At 46.8% G+C, this 25,459-nt stretch overlaps 1 protein-coding gene across 5 annotated transcripts in view; it reads right to left on the reverse strand.

Moving 5' to 3' along the window:
- The window catches only part of LOC144495597 (receptor-type tyrosine-protein phosphatase mu-like), an 896,407-nt gene extending 872,613 nt beyond the window's left edge, over positions 1-23,794 (reverse strand). For all 5 annotated transcript variants that reach the window (XM_078215746.1, XM_078215745.1, XM_078215744.1 and 2 more), the window contains exon 1: positions 23,533-23,794. In XM_078215746.1, the coding sequence (XP_078071872.1) occupies positions 23,533-23,605 (73 nt within the window). In that variant the 5' untranslated portion in view covers positions 23,606-23,794. The remainder of the gene's footprint in view (positions 1-23,532) is intronic.
- Between the last annotated feature and the right edge of the window lie 1,665 nt (positions 23,795-25,459).

Consider the following 25,459-nt stretch of genomic DNA (forward strand, 5'->3'; position numbering starts at 1 on the left):
TCCCCCGCTGCCTTACCCCCACACTCCCCCGCTGCCTTACCCCCACACTCCTGCCACCCATCACCCAGCATGACCATCTCTTAGTGCAATGCCTTCCTCTGCCAATCAAAAGACAGATCAGGACCTTCATGACCTGAGTGGATGATTCCTGACTATAAGTTAGTCAGCCTTTTATCCCTTGTGTATAATATCTTTATAAATCATAGATAAAAGTGTAGAAAGATCATTCACAGTCCTTTTAATTGCCCCGATGAGGGTTGTTCGCAGCAGGGTACTGCAAATTAGTCTTCCCATCCTGGAAGGTGAGGCCCTCAGAACGAATGGTGACCCCACCCGCTTGCTTTGAAACTAAGTTGAAGAATGAAATAAGAGTAACTCATTGGAGACACACTGAACGTGAGCAGAGAAACCTTGCTCAACACCTAGCCGTTTTCTCTCACGATGCACTGGAGCACATACAGAGCTGCAAATATTAAGAGGTATTATTTTCCAGTAAAATAAAGAGCCACCTGTTTAAGGCCACTGCAGTAGGATTAAGGCAAGGGTCATGGAAAGGACAGCTAGGCGGCATTCCAACAGTGTTTCTAAACTGAAGGAGACACTCAGATAGTTTGCAATGTGGTGACCCCAAATTGCTATGGATCGCTGTCGCACTTTCCAACAACGGCACGGTGGCACAGTGGTTAGCACTGCTGCCTCACAACGCCAGGGACCAATGTTCAATTCCCAGCTTGGGTCACTGTGCGGAGTCTGCACGTTCTCCCCGTGTCTGCGTGGGTTTCGTCCGGGTGCTCCGGTTTCCTCCCACAGTCCAAAGATGTGCGGGTTGGGTGGATTGGCCATGCTAAATTCTCCCTCAGTGTCAGGGGACTAGCTAGGGTAAATGCATGGGGTTATGGGGATGGGGCCTGGGTGGGATTGTGGTTGGTGCAGACTCGATGGGCCGAATGGCCGCCTTCTGCACTGTAGGGATTCTATGATTCTATGAACAGCTACAAAGGAGGTGATGGTCCCTTCTCAAAACAGTTCCTTTCCACAGGCATATCCCTTTAGAAAGGCATTTAAAGTTTTCTCGGTGAAGGAAGACCACTGACGTACATCAGGACTCCTCGATGAATTCCTGACCTTGAGGAACTCTGGGGCAAAGGGCAAGGGTTAGAGGTGAGCACAAGCAAACTGCAGCTGCCCAACAGTGACCCCCCCACCCCTGCTGCTGTGCAACCAAAAAAACCTGAGTAGCTTCATCAGAAATAGAGAAAGGGGAAGGTGGAATGAACAAAGAACAAAGAAAAGTACAGCACAGGAACAGGCCTTTTGGCCCTCCAAGCCTTCACCGACCATGATACCCCAACTCAACTAAACAAAAACCTTCTACCCACACTCGGTCCATATCCCTCTATTCTCTCCCTATTCATGTACCCATTCAGATGCCTCTTAAATGTTGCTAATGAGCCAGCTTTCACTACCTCCTCTGGGAGCGCGTTCCAGGCACCCACCACTCTCTGTGTGAAAAACAGAGGTTATGGGGTTATGGGGATGGGGCCTGGGTGGGATTGTGGTTGGTGCAGACTCGATGGGCCGAATGGCCGCCTTCTGCACTGTAGGGATTCTATGATTCTATGAACAGCTACAAAGGAGGTGATGGTCCCTTCTCAAAACAGTTCCTTTCCACAGGCATATCCCTTTAGAAAGGCATTTAAAGTTTTCTCGGTGAAGGAAGACCACTGACGTACATCAGGACTCCTCGATGAATTCCTGACCTTGAGGAACTCTGGGGCAAAGGGCAAGGGTTAGAGGTGAGGAAGACCATTGTTCTCCTCTCTTGCTTTGTAACCAGGAGCTGAGACCTGTTTACCTGGGTGAGAGGGGGAAAGTTTAAGGGAGATGTGCGGGGGAAGTTTTTCACAGTAAGAAGTTTAACAAAAAGTGGTCCTCTAGAAGACCACTAGAGCCATCCCCACACCCCCACTTCTTGCCTTCAAACAACCGCACAACCTCAAACAGACCATTGTCCGCAGCAAACTACCCAGCCTTCAGGAGAACAGTGACCAAGACACCACACAACCCTGCCACAGCAACCTCTGCAAGACGTGCCGGATCATCGACACAGATGCCATCATCTCACGTGAGAACACCATCCACCAGGTACACGGTACATACTCTTGCAACTCGGCCAACGTTGTCTACCTGATACGCTGCAAGAAAGGATGTCCCGAGGCATGGTACATTGGGGAAACTATGCAGACGCTGCGACAACGGATGAATGAACACCGCTCGACAATCACCAGGCAAGACTGTTCTCTTCCTGTTGGGGAGCACTTCAGCGGTCACGGGCATTCGGCCTCTGATATTCGGGTAAGCGTTCTCCAAGGCGGCCTTCGCGACACACGACAGCGCAGAGTCACTGAGCAGAAACTGATAGCCAAGTTCCGCACACACAAGGACGGCCTCAACCGGGATATTGGGTTCATGTCACACTATTTGTAACGCCCACAGTTGCGTGGACCTGCAGAGTTTCACTGGCTGTCTTGTCTGGAGACAATACACATCTTTTTAGCCTGTCTTGATGCTCTCTCCACTCCCATTGTTTTGTTTCTTAAAGACTTGATTAGTTGTAAGTATTCGCATTCCAACCATTATTCATGTAAATTGAGTCTGTGTCTTTATAAACTCTGTTTGTGAACAGAATTCCCACTCACCTGAAGAAGGGGCTTAGAGCTTCGAAAGCTTGTGTGGCTTTTGCTACCAAATAAACCTGTTGGACTTTAACCTGGTGTTGTTAAACTTCTTACTGTGAAAAACTTCCCCCGCACATCTCCCTTAAACTTTCCCCCTCTCACCCAGGTAAACAGGTCTCAGCTCCTGGTTACAAAGCAAGAGAGGAGAACAAAATTATTTAGTGACAACTGCAGATCTAATTGCGATTTAATCCAATCAAAGAGAAAACCAGGATTGTGAAGAATAGACCGCAGGATTATGATGGATTAATTCAACAGGAAATCAATCTGAACAGAATGACACAAGTGACAGTGTGTTGATCATTTTAAATAATGCTGCCCTCTGCTATGGTGGATGCTTGGCAGACTAGGCTGTGGGCCCGTTTTAACTGGGGAAAGGGGGGAGGGGAGAAGGTTCCCTTTAAAATATTTCACCTTTTAAAAAGGCCATTCAGTTTCCATTGTTGGCAAAGTAAAGGTAGGTCAGGCTGGCTGCAAAAATGAGTAGCCTGTAGTAGAAGGATCCAGCACATGAAGGGTTAACCTGGGACTGAGTGCAGGACTGCCTATTGGTGAGCACATGACCTAGAGCTAAGGGCAGTGAGCTATGCAACATGCCATTGAGTCATCTCCATACCTGCACCCTCTAAATATGTACATCATCGAATGCCCACAGTGCAGAAGGAGGTCATTCGGCCCATCAAGTCTGCATTGACTCTCTGACACAGCATCCATTCAGGCCCTATCCCCGCTAATCCCCCTATCCTACACGTCTTGGGACACTAAGGGGGCAATTTAGCATGGTCAATTCACCTAACCTGCACAGTTTTGGACTGTGGGAGCAAACCAGAGCATCTGGAGGAAACCCACGCAGACACGGGGAGAACGTGCAGACTCCGCACAGACAGCCACCTGAGGCTGGAACTGAAGCCGGATCCCTGGCGCTGTGAGGCACCAGTGCTAACCACTGTGCCACCGTGCCGCCATAACATCATTCAGTCGTGTTAATAAAGACTTCTTGGTAACTTCCGCTTCAGGGTTTCTGAGCAGTACGCAGCATGGGGAGTGACAAGCCAACGCAGCATAGCTGACCCACTGCCATCCTGGTTACAGTCTGACAAGGACAGTTAAGATTGGACCTAACTCACTGAGCCTCACTGTGATTGTGCTCCAGCTGGAGGTGGTGTCGATGGACCAGTTTGACCGTGGGCTTTGATGGCTTAAGTTTAAAGTTAAAGTTTATTTATTAGTGTCACAAGTAGGCTTACATTAACACTGCAATGAAGTTACTGTGAAAATCCGTTAGTCGCCACACTCCGGCACCTGTTTGGGTACACTGAGGGAGAATTTAGCATGGCCAATGCACCTAACCAGCACGCCTTACAGACTGTGGGAGGAAACCGGAGCACCCGGAGGAAACCCACACAGACACGGGGAGAACGTGCAGACTCCCCACAGACAGTGACCCAAGCTAGGAATCGAACCCGGGTCCCTGGCACTGTGAGGCAGCAGTGCTAACCACTTGGGTGCTCTGTGGTGGTATCAGTGGCAAACTCTCAGGATGACTGCTTCATTAGAGGACTCAGAAGAAAGGCATTAAGGCTTGTTTACTCTAGTTCAAGAAAAATGAAGTCTTACCAGACTGACCTGCTTATACGAAGAATGATGCAGAATGGTGCCAATAAGAATGGGACAACTAACAAACAAATCTGGTTCCCATCAGACTGCAAAGTGATCCATTTAACCAAAATTGTCCAGATTATCAAGTGTTATCCGCTCGACACATTCCGTAGAATTGAAAGATGGGATTTTGGCTTAAAGAAAAAATATTTTAGGAGCGAAATTTAACTTTGACAAGGATACAGAACAGGTTGTGAAGGATCGAACCCCATCATTACAGCTATTCGGAGTCAATGGAAAGTAAATCAAGCAAGGTATATAATGGGCAGATGCAGGAGCATCTTTCAAAAAGAAATTAGACAGTCTTTACAGCATACGTATTGGACATCGGCTGGTTTTTATGCTTCATACCTGTTTCTTCCCCCTCCATCTATCCCATCCCACCCTATCAGAGGGGAAAGATTTAAAAGGGACCTGAGGGGCAACTTCTTCACACAGAGGGTGGTGCACATATGGAATGAGCTGTCAGAGGAAGTGGTTGAGGTAGGTTCAATAGCAACATTTAAAAAGCATTCGGATAAGTACATGGATGGGAAAGGATTAGAGGGATATGGGCCAAGCGCAGGCAATTGGGACTAGCTGGGAGGGCACCATGGTCGGCATGGACCGGTTTGGCTGAAGGGCCTGTTTCCATGCTGTATATCTCTATGACTCTATCAACACATCCTTTATTCCCTTTGCCCTCATATCCTCAGCTTCCCCCTTAATGGCATCTGCGCAATTTGCCTCCAACGCACCATTTGACAGCGAGTTCCACATTCTCATTACTCTCTGGGTGAAGATGTTTCTCTTGAATTCCCAACTGCATCTAGCGGTGACTATCTTAGATTCATGACCCCAAATTTTGGACTACCCCACAAGTGGGGACACCCTCCATGCGTCTACCCGACAAACCATTTTGTCATTTTAAAGACCTGCATTAGGTGAGCTGGTGGGGACGCAGTGGTATTATCACTGGACTACTAATCCAGAGACCCAGGGTAAAGTTCTGGGGACCCGGGTTCAAATCCCACCACAGCAGATGGTGATATCTGAATTCAGTAAAAGTCTGGAATTGAAAAGTCTAATGATGGCCATGAAACCATTGTCGATTGCCATAAAAGCCCATGTGGTTCACTACTGTCCTTTAGGGAAGGAAACCTGCTGCCCTTAACTGGTCTGGCCGACGCGTGATTCTAGACCCACAGCAGTGCGGTTGAATCTCAACTGCCCTCTGAAATGAAGGGCAGTTAAGGGGGTTGTAAAGATGTGTCACTCTGCTCAGGAACTGCCCCCGGCAGTACAAGTCATAATAACTTTGTTAGGTGCCATATATGACGAAATCATTACATCATACAATCAGCCATTCACCAAAAGAGATCAAGCAACGACATTAGCGCATGTCAGTGACATTGTTTCACACCTCTGTCTCAGGAAGAAAAATGACAATGTTCCTTTAACAAAAGCCTGCAGGCAGGCGTTATTTTGGAAAGCAATAATAGGTTGTGTTGCTATCATTCTGGGTATTGTGCAGAAATAAATGAAACTGAATATTCTATTAGGTAAAGAATGGGCATCTAGTCCAGATTGATAGGATGAAATGTTTTTATGTCTCTCTCGCTCTACCACCCGGTAAGCTTGTTTAAGAAGTGGCTTTGGGAAGTCTCAACTCAGCCGCTGGTAGCTCGGAACGTATACAACCAAACGGCACCCAAATTTGCACAATAACACACACACAGGAAAAAAAAGCCAAATAGTCTATGCAAGAAACGGGAAAATTCATAGTGGTGCCGTCGCAGGTTGTAGATGGGATTTGAGACACTGTCGGGTTCAAGATAAAGATGTCTTGCAACTAACAGTTCTATTGAGGTGAGAACATATGCAAAATTATTCCACTCTGCAGCATTGAAGCCCATCCTCTCAATCAGTAGAGCATTCACCAGTACCAATTATTTACTTGAAAATTATTCGCTATTTTCGGGATTTTTCACCTCCTTCAACAGGGAGCTGCTCTTTCTTTCTACTGTGATTATTAAGATTCTTACAAGTGTCGGAGCTGCTCCAGATATTCCCGGGTTCAGTCTCAAAAGCTTTTCCCAGAGATGGAGCCCCGTCAGGAGTTCACCTTTGCTGCCCAATTCTTACTCAGGAAGTGCCCTTTGTGACATGAACTGGTCGCTTTAAGCTTGCACCTGCCTCCAACCCATTAACATGCACACTGATGTACACTCCGGTGATTCAAAGCCAAGGAGACACCAAGAAAATAGTTCACAGGATGATGAATCAAGAATTTTAACTTACTTCAAAATACACATCCAAACAAATAAGTCAACATGAATGCAACGTTGCTCTAGTTAGTAGATTCACGCAACTTTCCTAGTCAATCGCTTCTCTGAATCTGGCTGGATGTATTAGAAACATAGGCAGTTTTGTGACCCCACCCCCCCCTCCCCCAAAATGCCATAGACCCACAGAATTCCTACAGTGCACAAGGAGGCCATTCTGCCCAGCAGGTCTGCACCCAATCTCTGAAAGAGCATCTTACCCAGATCACGTCCTATCACCATAACCCCACCCATTCACCATGGCCAATCAGCCAACCCGCACATCTTTGGAATGTGGGAGGAAACGGGAGCACCCGGAGGAAACCCATGCAGATTCCACACAGACATGTCACCCAAAGCCGGAATTTAACCCAGGTCCCTGGCGTTGTGAGGCAGCCGTGCCAACCACTGCTCCACCGTGCCACCCTGCCCATCCCCTGAGAAGCAAAGATTTTCCCAATGAATCCAGCTATCCTCCCTGCAGAGATATCAGAAATTAGTGGATCTAAATCCTGGAGCTCCCTGCCTAACAGCACTGAGGGCATACCTGCACCTCGGTGCTGCAGAGGTCAAGAAGGCAGCTTACCACCACCTACTCAAGGACAACCATGGATGGGCAATAAATATTGGCCTAGTCAAAAAAGATGCCCACACCCCATGAATAAATTGCAAAATCATTTACTCTGGGGACCAGGTCCCTTCTCAATTAAGCCCCAAAATTATGCCTCTTTAACAAAATCAAATTATAGAATAAACCAATCACTCCTAAGTCAATTTATCAGATATCACCAAACATTAGCATTATATAATACAATAGCAAGAACCAATAAATGCAATATAGAAGGTTACAACACAGAAGGAAGCCATTCAACCCAATGTCCGAATGTGTCTGTGTTATCTCTCTGCTGGAACAATCCAAAACTAAGCCAATTGAATGCTCCTTCTCCATCGCCTTGCTTTCTCCTCTGCTTCTAATATTGAGCCACTTTTCCCTTAAAATATGCAATTTCTGCCTTGACTACTCTCTGTGGCAATACATTCCATGCTCCAACAAAGGTTTTAAATTGATAATCCCTTTACTGCATTCTCAAACAGAAGAAATAGTTTGTCCCCTATCAAAATCCACTCAATCAAAATCTTTCAACTAAAAACCTCAATAAATTCTTGTCTTAACCTTTTGCTTCCCAGGGGAAAACATGGCAGTTTCTCAAGTCTTTCTCGCATTATAATTCTTAAAGCTCTGTTATCAACTTGGTGAGTAGCATTGTGCACCATCAATGGCTATAACACTCTTTCTATAATAGGGTCCTCACAACTGCCCACAATATTGTGACAATTTCCTAATCATTGTTACAATTGTATTATTCTTTACTCTTCTCCTTCACAACTAGTGCAGGAATGATGGGCCGAATGGCCTTTTTCTGTGCCGTATGTACCTGACATATAAAACCCAAAATGCGTTTGGTGATTATTTCATTGCTTTGAATCTATCTCCATTCAGGAATTTACACATTTGAGTCCCTATATCTCTCTTAGCACTACTGCCTCACAACTCCAGGGACCCGGGTTCAATTCCCGGCTTGGGTCACTGTCTGTGTGGAGTTTGCACATTCTCCTTGTGTCTGCGTGGGTTTCCTCCGGGTGCTCCGGTTTCCTCCCACAGTCCGAAAGATGTGCTGGTTAGGTGCACTGGCCGAGCTAAATTCTCCCTCAGTGTACCCGAACAGGCGCCGGAGTGTGGCAACGAGGGGATTTTCACAGTAACTTCATTGCAGTGTTAATGTAAGCTTACTTGTGACACTAATAAACTTTAAACATGTTGCAGCATCTTACCCTTGAGTCCACACTTTAAATGGGTTGAAAGTGCTACGTGTATTAGTCGCACATTAATAAGAAGTCCCTTTTTGCCCACCAACTAATATTGTGAGCTCATTTTTAACATGCTCAACTCCAGAAGAATTTCCTGCCAGTAACACGCAAAACAATTTGAACCCAGAAACATGCACAAATGACTTTATAAGCCAGCAGACCACCCCGCTGCCAAACAGCTGCACAGTAATACTTAGAGTGCAACAGTAGCTGCCTTGTGACAGGTATCCTGCAAGCCAAATGAGAAATAAAATCCACAGTTCTTTACCACACTGTCAAAGTGACCTCAGAACCTGCCTGATTAAACTGGTAAGGAAACAAATATATCGTTTAAAATGATTGGCACGTTATAGGGTGGCACAGTGGTTAGCATTGCTGCCTCACAGCGCCAGGGACCCGGGTTCGATCACTGTCTGTGCGAAGTCTGCACATTCTCACCGTGTCTGCGTGGGTTTCGTCCAAGTGCTCTGGTTTCCTCCCACACTTCAAAGACGTGCTGGTTAAGTGGATTGGCCATGCTGAGTTCCCCCTCAGTGTACCCGAACAGGCGCTGGAGTGTGGTGGTTAGGGGATTTTCACAGGATCTCCATTGCAGTGTTAATGTAAGCTTTAAACTTTAAAAAACCTTTTAGCTGAAGGCTATATTTCAAGTTTGATATTTCAATAGTGTTTTCAGACCACATGTGCAATGTTTTGTTTTAATTCTTTTATGGGATGTAGGCATCGCTGGCTGGGCCAGCATTTATTGCCCATCCCTGAGGGCATTTAAGAGTCAACCACATTTCTGTGGGCCTGGATTCACACGTAGGCCAGACCAAGTAGGGTGACAGATTTCCTGGGCATTAGTGAACTAGATGGGTTTTTAATGACAAACATTTCATGCTGACCATTAGACTTTTAATTCCAGATTTTTATTCAAATTTCACCATCTGCCTTGGTGGGATTTGAACCCAGGTCCCCAGAGAATGACCCTGGGTCTCTGGTCCATTGAAATTACCACTATGCCACTGCTTCCCCATGTGTGCTTGGACAGAACTAAGAGCAGTGATGGAACTCCAAAATTGTAATAGTCATTCTCTTGTTGCACACATTCCAGTCATGGGAATTTAAATAATAACATTGAGTGAGAGAGATTTCTTTTTTATTTTGTATTAGTGTCACAAATAAGGCTTACATTAACACTGCAATGAAGTTACTGTGAAAATCCCCATGTTGCCACACTCCAGCGCCTGTTCGGGTACACTGAGGGAGAATTTAGCATGGCCAATGCACCTAACCAATACATTTTTCGGACTAAAATCCTGCAGTGCAAGAGGAAGCTATTTGGCCCATGGAGTCTGCATCAACCACAATCCCACGCAGACCCTATCCTCATAACCCCATGTATTTACACTAGCTAGTCCCCCTGACACTAAGGGGCAATTTAGCATGGCCAATCTACCTAACCCTCACATCTTTGGACTGTGGGAGGAAACCTGAGCAGCCGAAGAAAGCCCACATAGAGACGGGGAGGATGTGCAGACTCCACACAGACAGCAACCCGAGCCAGGAATTGAACCCTTGTCCCTGGTGCTGTGAGACAGCAGTGCTAACCACTGTGCCAACATGCCATCCATTGGCATTAAACCCCCTGATCACTCAACTAGAGTTGGGGCTTCAAACAACACTCTTAATCTGAATTCAGAACGAGCTGAAGTAGGTTGGAGGCAACACGGGGCAAACGCGTATGAGCAGGTGGTTGAATTAACAGTGCGTTTGAAGTGAGCCTTCGGCCTTGACTTGGACCTCCAGCTGTGAGCAATACAAATGTCTTCGTTTAAAGAGATGACTTGGTGGTGAGCCAGCTGCAGGATAAGGGCTCCTCGCAAGGCAGTGGATACAGATTAATTAGCTACCTGTTGCACCAGTGCCGGGCCAACTCTCACATTTATGTGCAAAAGGCAGGAACGTGATCCCAATTCAAAGCCTAAGAAAATAACAGCGCGCCTCTCCCCCGCAACTAGACGTGCTCGCCACCGTGTCACCTCTGACTAATCGACTTACAAGCAAATGTGAGTTCGGCAATTAGGGTGAGAGACAGTAATAAACAGTAATAGTAGTCTCTCCTCCCACACATGCCCTCAAGTCAGCCATAGACATTTAAAAATCTCAGATTCTTTTGTACAGTCAGAAAAGAAATCACTTCTCGGCTGCAGCGAGTGGGAATGTTGACAATGAATGCAGGAAGATTTCCTTTGGTCATTGGCGCTAATGAAATTGTAAATACACTCAAAAGACGGCCAGCTACTAGGTTTCTATTGACAGCGCCTGAGAAAATCATCTTGCGTCTGTCTCCGCCGCTGATACTTCCTTTCACCTTCTGCACTCCAGGACAAGAAATTAAAGTACGGTTCAGAGGGAGATCCTTTCCACCTGAATCCTGGGTTTGCATCTGTTCAGTATTTCCCGTTTTATTTGACAGTTTTTTTGTATTTTCCGCTTTGTGAGGCGAGAGGAGATGACTGGTGATTTCATATAGCCAACAATCAACACAGTGGTTAGCACTGCTGCCTCGCAGCGCCAGGGACCCGGGTTCGATTCCCGGCTTGGGTCACTTTCTGTGAGGAGTTTGTACGTTCTCCCCCCGTATCTGCGTGGGTTTCCTCCGAGTGTTCTGTTTCCTCCCACAGTTCAAAAGACGTGCTGGTCAGGTGCATTGGCCATGCTAAATTCTCCCTCCGTGTATCCGAACAGGTGCCTGAGTGTGGCGACTGGGGGATTTTCACAGTAATTTAATTGCAGTGTTAATGTAAGCCCACTTGCGACACTAATAAATAAACCTTATAAACAGTATTGAGCACTCCAAGTTCAGGTGAAACGCAACCAGATCACAGAATCCCTACAGTGCAGAAGGAGGCCAGTTGGCCCATCGAGTCTACACCAACCACAATCCCAGCCAGGCCCTATTCCTGTAACCCCCCATATTTACCCTATTAATCCCTCTGACACGGGGGCAATTTAATATGGCCAATCCATCTTACCCGCACATCTTTGGGCTGTGGGAGGAAACTGGAGCACCTGAAGGAAACCCACGCAGATACGGGGAGAACATGCAGACTCCACACAGACAGTGACCCGAGGCTGGAATCAAACCCTTGTCCCTGGCGCTGTGAGGCAGTAGTGCCAGCCACTGTGCCGCCCATACAGATGCAAAACAAAATACCCAAACTTTGTAGCCCCTACCCCACCCCGAGGAGAGCACCCTGTAACGCCACAGTAACATTTTCCCACTTCTCTCACCGAACACCTTTTGGTCTTATTGTATGAGGGGTGATTAAAAACCAAAAATACTGGAAAAGCCCAACAAATCAGGCAACATCAGTGGAGACAGCAAAACAGTATTACTGTTTTGGGTCGATGACCTTTCATCAGAACTGTTAACATGGACTTTGGGGTGGCACGGTGGCATAGTGGTTAGCACGGCTGCCTCATAGAGCCAGGGACCCGGGTTCGATTCCTGGCTTGGATCACTGTCTGTGCGAAGTCTGCACTTTCTCCCCATGTCTGCGTGTGTTTCCTCCGGGTGCTCCGGTTTGCTCCCACAGTCCGAAAGATGTGCAGGTTAGGTTGATTGGCCACGCTAAATTGCCCCTTAATGTCAGGAGATTAGCAGTGTAAATGTGCGGGGTTACGGGAATTGGGCTTAGGTGGGATTGTACAGACTCGATGGGCCAAATGGTCTCCTTCTGTATAATAGAGATTCTATGATCCTCTCTCTCTCCCTCTCCACAATCACTGTCTGACCAACTGAGTATTTCTAACATTTTCTGTTTTTACACCAGATTTCCTGCTTCTTGCTTTCATCAAATTATGGATGCTGCTTTGTATTTCCCACCCAAGTTCACCAGAAACTGGATTGAGATTGATTGGGATGGACACAATAAGAAGTCTCACAACACCAGGTTAAAGTCCAACAGGTTTATTTGGAATCAGGAGCTTTCGGAGTGCTGCTCCTTCATCAGGTGAGACGGGAAGCATCAGACTCACCTGATAAAGTAGCAGTGCTCCAAAAGCTCCTGATTCCAAATAAACCTGTTGGACTTTAACCTGGATTGAGATTGTCTCAGTTTATTTCACATCGGGCCACACTGCTGCGAGATTACGTGGACTTTAATTCCACTGGTGTTCGGTGAAGGGGCATTGTCAAATCTACTGGACCGACCAATTTTGGGCTGGCACTGGGCCAGAATTGTTCAGCTCTGACCCTACACCTAGAATACAGACCCAGATGAATTCTTATGTATACTACAAATTAATTGATTATTGCTGCAAGGAGGGAAATTCTTTTTGAAGCTTTTTGTCTTGCACTCGTCAGGACATTCGCAAGAATACAACATATTAGAATTCAACAAATTTATACTGTATGAGAAGAGAGTGCTGAGTTTTTGGCAAGTGGCATGTAGTTAAGACATTGCCATGGAGAATGCACCAGTTGAAGGTGACTGATAGTTAACTGCCAAGCACTGTATGAAATTTAAACCAGCCAGCTTGACTCCGATTGGTCAAGGCATTGCCCTGGGGAATGATCCAGTGAATGGCTGTCAATTATTTTGTTTAGCTGAAGCAGGCACAATGTGTGTACATGTTCTTTCTGTCTGCAAAGAACAGGGCCCTTGGGCAGACTTGAAAATACTCTCTCCTACGTTAAGCCTGTACATTTGCTACTGCATCTCTGTGTCTCTAATAATGTAAACTAGCTCAAAAGAAACATTTAACAAATAGGAACATATCTTAGCAAATCTAAAGTACAGTAATAGCAATTTTCAAAGTTGGACGCTATTATATTTGTTGTTAATCACCATCAAACAAGCAGACAAAAATAAATGCCTGAGGACAATGAAATCTGACTGCAAAGTAAAATGGGCCAAATTTCTGTAACGTTCTTCAAGGGAATTCTCTGAGTACTTGCCGTATTTTATCCAATTTATAACTGTCTTAGAATTCAGACAGCCAGATATCACATGTTTTTTTTAAAATTGTTAGAGAAATTCAAAGAATTCAGCACTTAATCTGTACTGAGAACCAAATGTAGTGAGGCTCAGAATAATGAGATGTTGCAGTTGTGAAATGCCTCGTGTTACAAGAGCAGCAAAGATAATATACCATAATAGTTAATGTGCCTAATGTGGCGGGGTCACTGTAGAACGCATTTGTCAGGAATGTAATGGAATATTCTCCACTTGCCTGGACGAGTGTAGCTCCAGTAACATTCACGAAGCTCGTCACCATCCAGGAAAAAGCAGCCGCTTGATTGGCACCTCATCCACCTCTTAAAACATCCACTCCCTCCACAACTGGCACATAGTAGCCAATATTTTACATCAGGCTCAGCCTCCAACACCATTATTCCTACAAAACCCATCTCCAAACTCCGTGTCCTGGGCCTCAGCTCCTCCCTCTGCATCTGGATTCTAGATTTCCTAACCCAAAGACCGCAATCAATAAGGATAGGCAACAACACCTTGTCCACGATTATCCTCAACATCGACGCCCGACAACTCCCTACTACACTCCTTATACACCTATGACTGTGTGGCCAAATTCCCCTCCAATTCGATTTTCAAGTTTGCTGATGACACCACCGTAGTGGGTCAGATCTCAAACAATGACAAGACAAGAGTACAGGAATGAGATATAGAATCTGGTGAATTGGTGCGATGACAATAATCTGTCCCTTTATGTGAACAAATTGAAGGAGATAGTCATTGATTTCAAGAAGCGTAATGGAGAACATGCCCCTGTCTACATCAATGGGGATGAAGTAGAAAGGGCCGAGAGCTTCAAGTTTTTAGGTGTCCAGATCACCAACAACCTGTCCTGGTCCCTCCATGCCAACACTAAAGTTAAGAAAGTCCCCCAATGCCTCTACTTGCTCAGGAGGCTAAGGAAATTTGGCACGTCAGCAGCGACCTTCACAGATGCACCATAGAAAGCATCCTTAGTGGTTATATCACAGCTTGGTATGGCTCCTGCTCTGCCCAAGACCGCAAGAAACTACAAAGTGTTGTGAACAAAGCCCAGTTCATCGCGCAAACCAACCTCCCATCAATTGACTCTGTCTACATTCCCTCTGCCTCAGAAAAGCAGCCAGCATAATCAACGGCCCCACGCACCCTAGACATTCTCTCTCCCACCTTCTTCCATCGGGAAAAAGATACAAAAGTCTGAGGACTCGCACCAACCGATACAAGAACAGCTTCTTCCCTGCGGTCATCAGACTTTTGAATGGACTTACCTAGCATTAAGCTGATCTTTCTCTACACCCTAGCTATGGCTGTAACAATACATTCTGCAACCTCTCCTTTCCTTCTCTATGAACGGTATGCTTTGCCTGTATAGTGCGCAAGAAACAATACTTTTCACTGTATACTAATACAAGTGACAATAATAAATGATATCAAATCAAATGAGTGCAAGCCATCCTCTGGTGTCTCACCCAAGTGGCCATTCTTCCTGGGGAGGCAACCTGAAATCTGCATAGTTTATTTGGTCGCACTCCACACTGGACAGTATGTTTACCAACTGACTCTTAGCAATTCTCATTTCCAGCCAAACACTGAATGATGCACTTTAAAAGATAATTACTGGCAGATGTGACTGGTAGCATACTGACATTGTTCTTGCAATGTCACATAGCGTTGTTGACTATCCTGGAAACATACCCAGCAAAGAGAGGGAGAGACTCTGGTAGATGCCAAAAAGCCTTTAAATATTTTGAAGAGGGTTCATTCCCTGCAAAACGACAGCGTTTTGAACAGATTCCCCAACCCTGATCTATTGCACAACCACTAAGCCACGTTGTTTCTGTTACAGTAGTTCCACTGCCTAACTTCATTCGGATCTTGTAATTTAGCAGATGTTAGATTGGAATCAGTACAGGAGGATTTGAAAAGGCTGAAAGTGCCTCTCGGTGCTCAAAGGGTTCGAACTGCCTGGGGAATAGAGACAGAGAGCACTGTGCCAAAAAACAGGAAAGCGCTCAGCTGCTGACTCGAACTTTGTGCACGATAAAACAATGCTAGGCCCTGACCAATACTGATTGACATTATAATCATGAAAGGAAGTCAGGCTGGTAACATAATGAAAGATACACAAAGGGAATAGCTGACCCCTGGGCAGCAGTGTATTTTAGGTTAGTGTCTGCAATAGGGTTGATTCTGGTGGAAGCTCTGGGTGCGGTGGCCCGATCTCTCAGGCTTGAACTGAAGCCATAAACTGGCATGTCGGTCAGTATGTGACTTCTCAGTGAGAGCTCGGGTTTCAATAATACTCTGCTCCCTTGGATAGGTTTTTGCTATTTAATTGGAATTAAATACGTGGAATCTAATCCCAGCTTGGAAGGTGATGGTAGATAGAGGCAGGCATGCAATAAAATGCTTTCAGATCCATTGCGTGCTTTTCCTACAGCCTGTGTTAAGCAAAAGACATATGTAGGCATTTAACGTTCACTTACATTGAATGCCATGCCTTCCAGAGCACCACCCCGTAACCTCTTAACCACATTGTGATTATTAAGACACCTGCTGTAATGCATGTATCAATGCAGCAACTATTTTCTGCTTTATTTGAAAGGAGGAGGCTGTATAGTGATTGTTAAAGTGAAAAGATAGGGCACAAAATGGATACTTTTCTATATAACCGTTTTGTTCTTTTGTTTGTCTTTCAAAAATTGTAGATAGTCATCGAATAATGCTTTTGTATGACAATGTGTTATGCCATGATCAATCAGTGAATTCCATCAGTTAATTTGGTGACATCTTGTGGATGATATCTATTATGGTGAAGTGAGCGTATAGCTGTTTTTTTCCACAGATTGAAATCGTTCAGGAAATCAGTTTTCTACTGTCAGGCAACAAGAAGACAGAAGACCATTAATCAAGGGCAGTTATGTGGGGATATGTTTTTTCCACACCTTCCTTCCCTTTACTTTTCCAATCTGTTCCAGATATACCTTTCCATTTATGCACTAAAGGTTAAGCTATTTTATCTGCTCTCGATAATGCCTTTGTTGATAGGACTACAAAATGTTGTGAACGTAGCCCATCGCGCAAACCAGCCTCCCATCCACTGATCCCGTCTACGTTTCCCGCTGCATCGAAAAAGCAGCTAGCATAATTAAGGACCCCACGCACCCTGGACATTCTCTCTTCCACCTTCTTCCATCGGGAAAAAGATACAAAAGCTTGAGGACACATACCAACTGACTCAAGAACAGCTTTTTCCCTGCTGCCATCAGACTTTTGAAAGGACCTACTTTATATAAAACTGATCTTTCTCTACACCCTAGCTCTGACTGTAACACTACATTCTGCACCCTCTCCTTTCCTTCTCCCCCAGGTACTCTATGAACATTATGCTTTGTCTGTATAGTGCGCAAGAAACAATACTTTTCACAGTATACCAATACATGTGACAATAATAAATTAAATCAAAAAAGGAATAATGGGAATTTGGGGGCACACTGCTGATGTGAGGCAACAATGATCCTATCATATATTAAGCTAATCTTTCGCTTCACCCTTCATATAGCAATGCTATATTCTGTACTCTCAATGGCAGCACGGTAGCACAGTGGTTAGCACTGCTGCCTCACAGCGCCAAGGACCCGGTTTCAATTCCCGGCTTGGGTCACTTTCTGTGCGGAGTCTGCACATTCGCCCCGTGTCTGCGTGGGTTTCCTCCGGGTGCTCCGGTTTCCTCCCACTGTCTGAAAGACGTGCTGGTTAGGTGCATTGGCCATGCTAGATTCTCCCTCAGTGTACCCGAACAGGTGCCGGAGTGTGGCGACTGGGGGATTTTCACAGTAATTTCATTGCAGTGTTAATGTAAGGCTTCTTGCGACACTGATAAATAAATTTTAAGATTTAAACTTAAAACTCCTTTCCTTTGCCCGTGTGTACTCTATGAATGGTATGCTTTGTCTGTATAGGGCGCAAGAAACAATACTTTTCACTATGTCCCAATGCATGTGACAATAATAAATCAAATCAAAGATTCACTTGCACAGATTGGGCCCACTTGTGCCACTACTGTCAGTACATGTTTGCACTGTTTTTTGCACTTTGTCGCCCAGTTTTCACTGAGATTTTCAATTCCTTTAACATTATCCAGTCGGGCGTTTGGATTTTTTCAGAGATGCCTGTACTATATAACTGATTCAGTAACAAGCAAGCAGCTAGCAGGCACTAACACCACCCACTCTCTGTTTCAGCGACCACCGCACTCCCCAGTCCAATCTTTCCTCATCTAACACCATGTTAGTTGGACACACATGTTATTCCGACAGGAATGAGGACAAGTGGGTAAGGATAAACATCCTGGAGAATATTTGATTCCACCAGCAACTGTTCAACAGGCTCAGGGCAACCTACAGTGAATTGTGAAGTTGTATCTTGTCTTCTGAGCAACGCAAACTAAGAAGCTTCTAGAAATTGCTGCGAGGGAGCTTTAGGGCTGTTGGGAGAGATGAGGGCAGCGAGATTATTTTGGAGTTGTTATATAAAAAAGTCAACAGAGACATGATGGTGCAAATGGCCTCCATCTGCACTGTAAATTCATAAATAAAATACAATTACAGTGTGATCTTACAGCAATTGTCGAGAAACTGTCTTTGCAATTAAAGATGGCTTTGTGATTAACTAATAGCAACATGTAAAAGCCAAATGGTTTCACCTGAGCCAGTTTCGTTTTGAGCGTGGGCACATTGATCCAATGAAACTCCATCCTGTTTTTCTCTATTCTATTCATAGGATGTGGTTGTCGCTGGCTAGACCAGCATTTATTGTCCATCACTAATTTCCCTTCTTGAACTGCTACAGTCCATGTGGTATAGGTGCATCCACAGTGCTGTGAGGGAAGAAGTTCCAGGATTTTGACCCAGCGACTGTAAAGGAACGGCGATATATTTCTAAGTCAGGATGTTGTGTAACTTGGAGGGGAGCTTTGAGGTGGCGGTGTTCCCATCCATCTCCCGCCCTTGTCCTTCTAGGTGGTAGAGGTCGCTGCTTTGCTGTCGAAAGATTTGGGGTTTAACCCCAAAGTTCTCTGAGGAAGGGCAGGGCAAAAAGACACCACGGACAAAGTACGACATCTACCCAAGCCTCATTTAGCATGGCCAATGCATTTCTCATTCATCTCACTGATTAAGGTTTCCATTGCATTGGTCACTTTTGAGTCAGGTATGCCTGGTTGTGTAACTCAGTATAACTCATGACTGTAACACATTACTGCACCCTCTCCTCCTTATGTACTCTACGAACGAAATGCTTTATCTGTATAGTGCGCAAGAAACAATACTTTTCACTGTATTCCAATACATGTGACAATAATAAATCAAATCAATAGCTTATTTATTAGTGTCACAAGTCAGCGTACATTAACACTGTAATGAAGTTACTGTGAAAATTTCCAAGTTGCCACATTCCAGTGCCTGTTCGGGTACACTGAGGGAGAATTTAGCATGGCCAATGCACCTAGCCAGCACGTCTTTCGGACTGTGGGAGGAAACCGGAGCACCCGGAGGAAACGCACGCAGACACGGGGAGAACGTGCAGACTCTGCACAGACAGTGACTCAAGCCGGGAATTGAACCCAGGTCCCTGGAGCTGTGAGGCATGAGTGCTAACCACTGTGCTACCGTGCTGCCCATCAGACCAGACCAGACCAGCTTGGTCTCAATCGGGCTCCCTCACAATCAAGGGCAGTTATGTGAGAAAATGGTTTTACCACCCCGTTCTCCCCCCGCCCCCCCCCCCCCCTCCTCCCCGCTTCACATCTAGATGTCAAGACACGCAGCTTTAGGTTCAATTTCAAACTGCTTGGGTGGGAGAGAAATGTCATTCTGCTGTGAAGTGGGCTGAGAAATTGCATCTCTGGGGAAATTGAGTTTGCAGTCGGCTGAGCTGAATTGAGGGGGTTACCGGGAGCCGAGCTCTGAAGTTGCACTGAGTATTGAGGGTCGGGTACGGGATGTATCTCTCCCTGGGCTGTGAGAGAGGTGTGGGTGCTAAGTCGCCTGAATGAAGCGCTGAACCAGGGCTGCAAAATTCAGTTGCTTTGATCCCGCGTACCCCGGATAGCCACACAGCAGCGGGACTCCGGCTGATTCTTCAACCAAACGGATCAATTTGAGGATGGGGTAAAAACAGAAAGAGGTTTGTGAAGTTTCCTCAGAATGAGATGAGCCAACCTTCATTAGGAAGAGTTAAAGAACACTTGTCACTCTCTGTATTCCACCCCGACTGGAATAAAACTAAATCATTGTGGGGTTTTTTTTAGTTCCTGGTTTAGTTCCTATGCCTATCTCCGTGCGTAACCCTTCTCTTGTCTGATAAATCCACCCCTAGATGTTGGATAGATAGCCAGCGAAAAATGATTCTAAAACTCTGGATTCTGAATTCATTTGCAGTGGGATATTGCACTGCTGTTTCAGGGCACAGCAGACGGCAATGTTCACCTCTAAACAATTCTTTGTTTCACCATTTAGATCATGACACCAAGGGGTCGTTATAGAGTTATTACTCAGAAAGCTCACAGCAGAGTGACAGCTCTGGACACGTTAACCGGCTGCACCTGTGGGAAGTGGATGCGTGCTAGAGCAGGGAAAAGCGGAATGTGTCCCGCTATTTGCACGCCTGTTTTTTTTCCACAGTGCTGGGGAGACTCCCCGTGTACAGCTAGAGCACAGCTCCTCACTGCAACAGCACACAAACCTCCCAGTCCACATCCCAGTACTGCCTGAGCCAGCCCGTTGTCCCAGTCCACATCCAGTTCTGTCTGAGCCAGTCCTTGTGCAACTCCAGATCCAGTACTGTCTCAGCCAGCCCTTGTCCCAGTCCACAGTGAGCCCTTCTGTGTTATTTAACAGCAACGACAAGCATTATTATCCAGCGCTGTTAAAACTTAGTTACTTTCACATCTCCATTTAATATTCGCTATATTGTCTTTTCCGCCCCTGTTTAATTCATCTGCCTCCTTTTAGCTTCGACACAATTTCCAATATAATCTATCCTGAAATTTCAGATCCCAGATATTTTTCCTCCAGTTTTGGGGATCCCGGCTTTTCCCACAAAGGAAGTTTGATTTCCCACTTTTCCGAGCTGTTCCTCTGGGATCCTCGGTATCTAAGACTGCCGGAGTGCTACAGGTGATAGATATACAGATAACCTGGCTCATTCAGTCAGAGAGAGAGATCTCAGTGTGCAGGGGATGGGGAGGGGGGAGAGACAGAGGGGAATGACACAGGGTGAATTACTCATTCGGAGAGCTGGGGCACACACAATGGGCCGAATGGCCTCCTTCTACGGTTCTATGATCTCGCAACATGTTAAAATGATTCCATGTTTCTGGTCTCCACTACCCTGCCTGAACCCATTAACAATGAGATTGGGGGGAATTTTCCGACCACTGCTCTCAATTACCGCCCCCTCCCCATCCCTACCGTTTAGTTTGATGGGTATACTTTGAATTTCACACAGTTAATTATCTGATATCGCTCCATTGCCTTTTCGATACTGTTTAGCACCGTCCTCTCAGACACCAGCCTACCACATTGTCTAAAGACCTTCAATACTTGAATATTACCCCTTGTGTCTTTAAGCAGCTGGGTTCAGTGTTCAGTGTATATGTGGGTGTGTGCGTGTGTGTACATGAGTATATGTGAGTATATGTGTTTGTTTATGTGAATGTGTGTGCATATGAGCGTGTGTGTATATGTTTGTATATGTATGTGTGTTTGTATACAAGAATGTGTGGATGTGAATGCGTGTGTACGTTAGTGTGTATATGTGCTTATGAATGTGCGCGAATATATGTGTATATATGTTTGTGTATGTGTGTAGATATGTCTGTGTATGTGTGTATATCTGTGCGTGTATGTGTGTATATGTGTGTGCATGTCTGTGTGTGTATATATCAGTGTGTGTCTCTGTGTATATATATCTGTGTGTTGTCTTTCTGTGTGCATATATATATATATCAGTGTGTGTGTCTGTGTGTGTGTGCTCTGACAAGCTTCTATGCAGTTTGAGGATAACTTGCTCTCAGCGAGTTGTTGCTTTGGCAATGTATATATCTGGCAATATACCCCATCACTCAGCGCCATTCTCAGCTATTTCTCCAAGTTCAGAGTGAGCTCCCCCCACTCCCAGCAAACGTTCAGGACATTCATTATGGGGGAGTGTGAAATGGCCGAGCACTCTCCTCCCCGGCTGCTCCATCGCTTCACTCTGCCCAGCCAGCAGCAAGTTTGACGAGGTTGCTGAAAACGGGCAGTGTGTGAGAGCTGTGAAAAGTTTACTTGTTTTCAGCCGAGCCCAGGCTCTGGAGACACACACACAGAGAGAGGGAGGCAGATAGAGAGTTGGGGGGCCGGCAGATCTGTCAGCAAACTGCAAGGGGGGCTTTTTAAACATTCCCTTTTTTCCACTGACTGAAAGAGAAACCACCCAGAGATCCGGCTGTGGGGGTGGGCTTCCCTGCAGCACCGAAAGTAACTCAGAATGCAGCAATGTGAGAGCTCAGGAACAGCTACAAGTTTGTAAATGTCCCTCTCAGACACACACACAGAGCTGGTTATAAACAGAGCCAGGAGGGGGTGGTGGGGGGGGAGCCTCACTCCATGCTCAGGCCTCACTCCACACCATCAGACACAGGAAACTGGAAATAACCTCAGTGCAAAAACTAACCCCCCCCTCCACCTCCGCCCCACACTTCGCCAGGGTTACACGGAGCCCCTCACTAAAATCCAACTCAACAGTCAGGGGGACAGGACAGGAGCAGCCCGGACGCTGGGGAAAGTGGTGGTGGGGGAGGGTGGATTCAGGGATCAGGCTGGGATTCAGATCTGAACTTTTAAAGGCTGAAAAGTCGGACTTGGAAATGTCAAAATAGAGGGGGGGTGGGAGTGGAACAGGAGGGAGTTGATGTCCCGGAACTGAAGCTGACTAATCGCAAAATTCAATCCCAAAACAGGGTTCCAGAGATAGCGGGAGAGGTGTCAGAGGCAGGGAAGGGGTCCCAAAGATAGAGAGGGGTCCCAGATATAGAGAGAGGTCCCAGAGATTGAGAGGGGGTCCCACAGATAGAAAGCGCTTCCCAAAGTAAGAATGGGTCCCAAAGATAGAGAGGGGGGTCGCAGAGATAGAGAGGGGTCCCAGAGATAGGGAAGGGTCCGAGAGTTAGGGAAGGGTTTTCTAAAGATAGAGAGGGGGTCCCAGAGATAGAGAGGGGTCCCAAAGTAAGAGGGGGTCGCAGAGCTAGAGAAGGAGTCCCAGAGATAGCGAGGGGTTCCAGGGATAGAGATGGGGTCCCAAAGATAGAGAGGGGTCCCAAAGTAAGAGGGGGGGGGGTCCCAGAGATAAGGAGGGGGTCCAGATATAAGGAGGGGGTCCCAGAGATAAGAAGGGGGTCCAGAGATAAGGGGGGGGGGTGTTCCGTCGCTGGGCTGAGGGTGGGGACATAGGGAAAGGGTTGGGGCCAGGCTGGGGCAGTGAGGAAGGGCTGGGGAAGGCTGGGGGTGTGAGAAAGTACTGGGAAAGGCTGGGGGTCTGGGGAAGGCTGGGGGTCTGGGGAAGGGCTGGGGAAGGGCTGGGGGTCTGGGGAAGGCTGGGGGTCTGGGGAAGGCTGGAGGTCTGGGAAAGGACTGGGGAAGACTGGGGGCCTGGGGAAGGGCTGGGGGTCTGGGGAAGGGCTGGGGGTCTGGGGAAGGTCTGGGGAAGGCTGGGGGTCTGGGGAAAGCTGGGGGTCTGGGGAAGGCTGGGGGTCTGGGGAAGGGCTGGGGGTCTGGGGAAGGGCTGGGGGTTTGGGGAAGGCTGGAGGGCTGGGGAAGGCTGGAGGTCTGGGAAAGGGCTGGGGAAGGCTGGGGGTCTGGGGAAGGCTGGGCTTTGGGATGAGGAGCTGCTTTTGGACTCACACACTGAGCTTACCTGCTATGCTCTGTGCTGTGACTCTCTGGAGCAAGCTGAGTGCCAGCAGAGTGGAAGTTAGTAAGCTCTCCATGCCCAGGCTCTGCACTCTGATCCTGCAGCTGGATCTGCTGCTCTCTCCCCGGGAGAAAGTCCTCCTCTCCCCAACTCCAACCCTCTCGCCTTCAGCTGCTTTCCCTCCACTTCTGGTGACTTGCCTCTGACAGTCTGCCCAGGAAAGAGCTGACGTCGGGGATGCGCGTGCCCGCCTCCCGGCACGCGCGTCCCCGCGCTCCCCGGCGGCGCGCCTGGCAATGGCTCTCGGGGGCGCGCCGCTCTCTCTCTCCCTACTCGGTCCGCAAGCTGGAAAAGCAATGAGAGTGTCAGAGAGAGAGAGAGAGATAGAGAGGGGAAAGAGAGAGAAAGAGAGAGATCAGCCAGAGGGAGAGAGGGAGAAACCAGAGGGAGAGAGAGAGGGGAAAGAGAGAGAGAGAAGCCAGAGAGATAGGGGAAAGAGAGATAGAGAGACCAGCCAGAGGGAGAGAGAGGGGGGGAAAGAGAGAGAGCAGTCAGAGAGAGTTACACAGATGAGCAGAGGGACGGAGAGGGGAAAGAGAGATATAAGCCAGAGAGGGAGAGAGGAGAAAGAGAGAGATAGATTAGTGAGAGAGAGGTGGGGGGGGGGGGGGGGGAACAGGCAGAGAAAGACAGGAGAAAGAGAGAGATAGATCAGCCAGACAGAGAGAGAGAGGAGAAAGAGGGAGAGAGAAAGTAAGAGGAAAAAGGGAGAGATAAACAGAAGAAAGACACAGAGAGAGACAGTAGGAAAGAGGGAGAGAAAGAGGCAGACAGAAAGAGAGAGGAAAAAGGGAGAGAGAGATAAACAGAAGAAGCAGAGAGAGAGAGGAGAAAGAGTGAGATAGATTAGTGAGTGGGGGGGGGGGGGGGGGGACAGGCAGAGAAAGACAGGAGAAAGAGAGAGATAGATCAGCCACAGAGAGAGTGGGAAAGAGGGAGAGAGAAGGACAGAGGAGAAAGGGAGAGAGAGCTAAACAGAAGAAAGAGGCAGAGAGAGACAGGAGAAAGAGAGAGAGAGAAAGAGAGACAGAAGAGGGAGAGAAAGACATGAGAGAGGGAGAGACAGGAGAAAAAGAGGAAGGGAGAGGAGAGAGAGACAGGAGAGAGAGGGAGACATAGGAGAGCGAGAGAGAGAAAGAAGAGAGGGAAATGAGAAAGAAAAAGGATAAAGTGATGGGAGAAAGGGAGAGAGGAGAAGAGAAATAGAGGAAGAGTGGGGAAAGTGGAAGAGAGAGAGGAGAGTGAGGAGAAAGAGAGGGGAGAAAGAGAGAGAAAGGAGAAAGAAAGAGGAGAGAGTGGGAGAGCGTGGAAGAAAGAGAAAAGGAGATAGAGGGAGAATGGAGAAAGAGAGAGAGGGAGAAGAAATAGAGAACAAGAAAGTGAGAGGAGGAGGGGAAAGAGAAAGAGAAGAGAAAGAGGGAGGAATGAGGCAGAAGGGAGAGTCACTTAGGAGAATGAGGGTAAACAAAGGAAGAGGAGATGCAGGGAGAGAGAGGAGTCTAACACTCATTCCAACTGTATCATTTAAATTGGGAAGGTTCCCTTTGCTTTTATTGGCTTTTTTTTGCTTATTTTCATTTCTTTTACTTTAATGAAGCCAGACGTTCCTCTGTTATATTGGGGATGCTCTTAAAGGGGGCACTTGGTGCTGTTTGGTGACCTTGGGGTAACCCAACGTCAACCTTTGTTTTGGACACTCAAAAAGGGCCCACCCCAAATACGCAGTCACTTTCCACAGAGCTCTGATTCACTGACACTAGACTAAAATTACACGCTTTCAAACCAAAATATAACATACAATTCTGGGCAACAGATGTCTATACATACAGGGTTTACATAGTTATTTGTCTATCTGCGGTGATGATTAGCA

This window comes from Mustelus asterias, chromosome 7 (assembly GCF_964213995.1).
Source record: "Mustelus asterias chromosome 7, sMusAst1.hap1.1, whole genome shotgun sequence".
In the NCBI taxonomy this organism is placed as follows: Eukaryota; Metazoa; Chordata; class Chondrichthyes; order Carcharhiniformes; family Triakidae; genus Mustelus; species Mustelus asterias.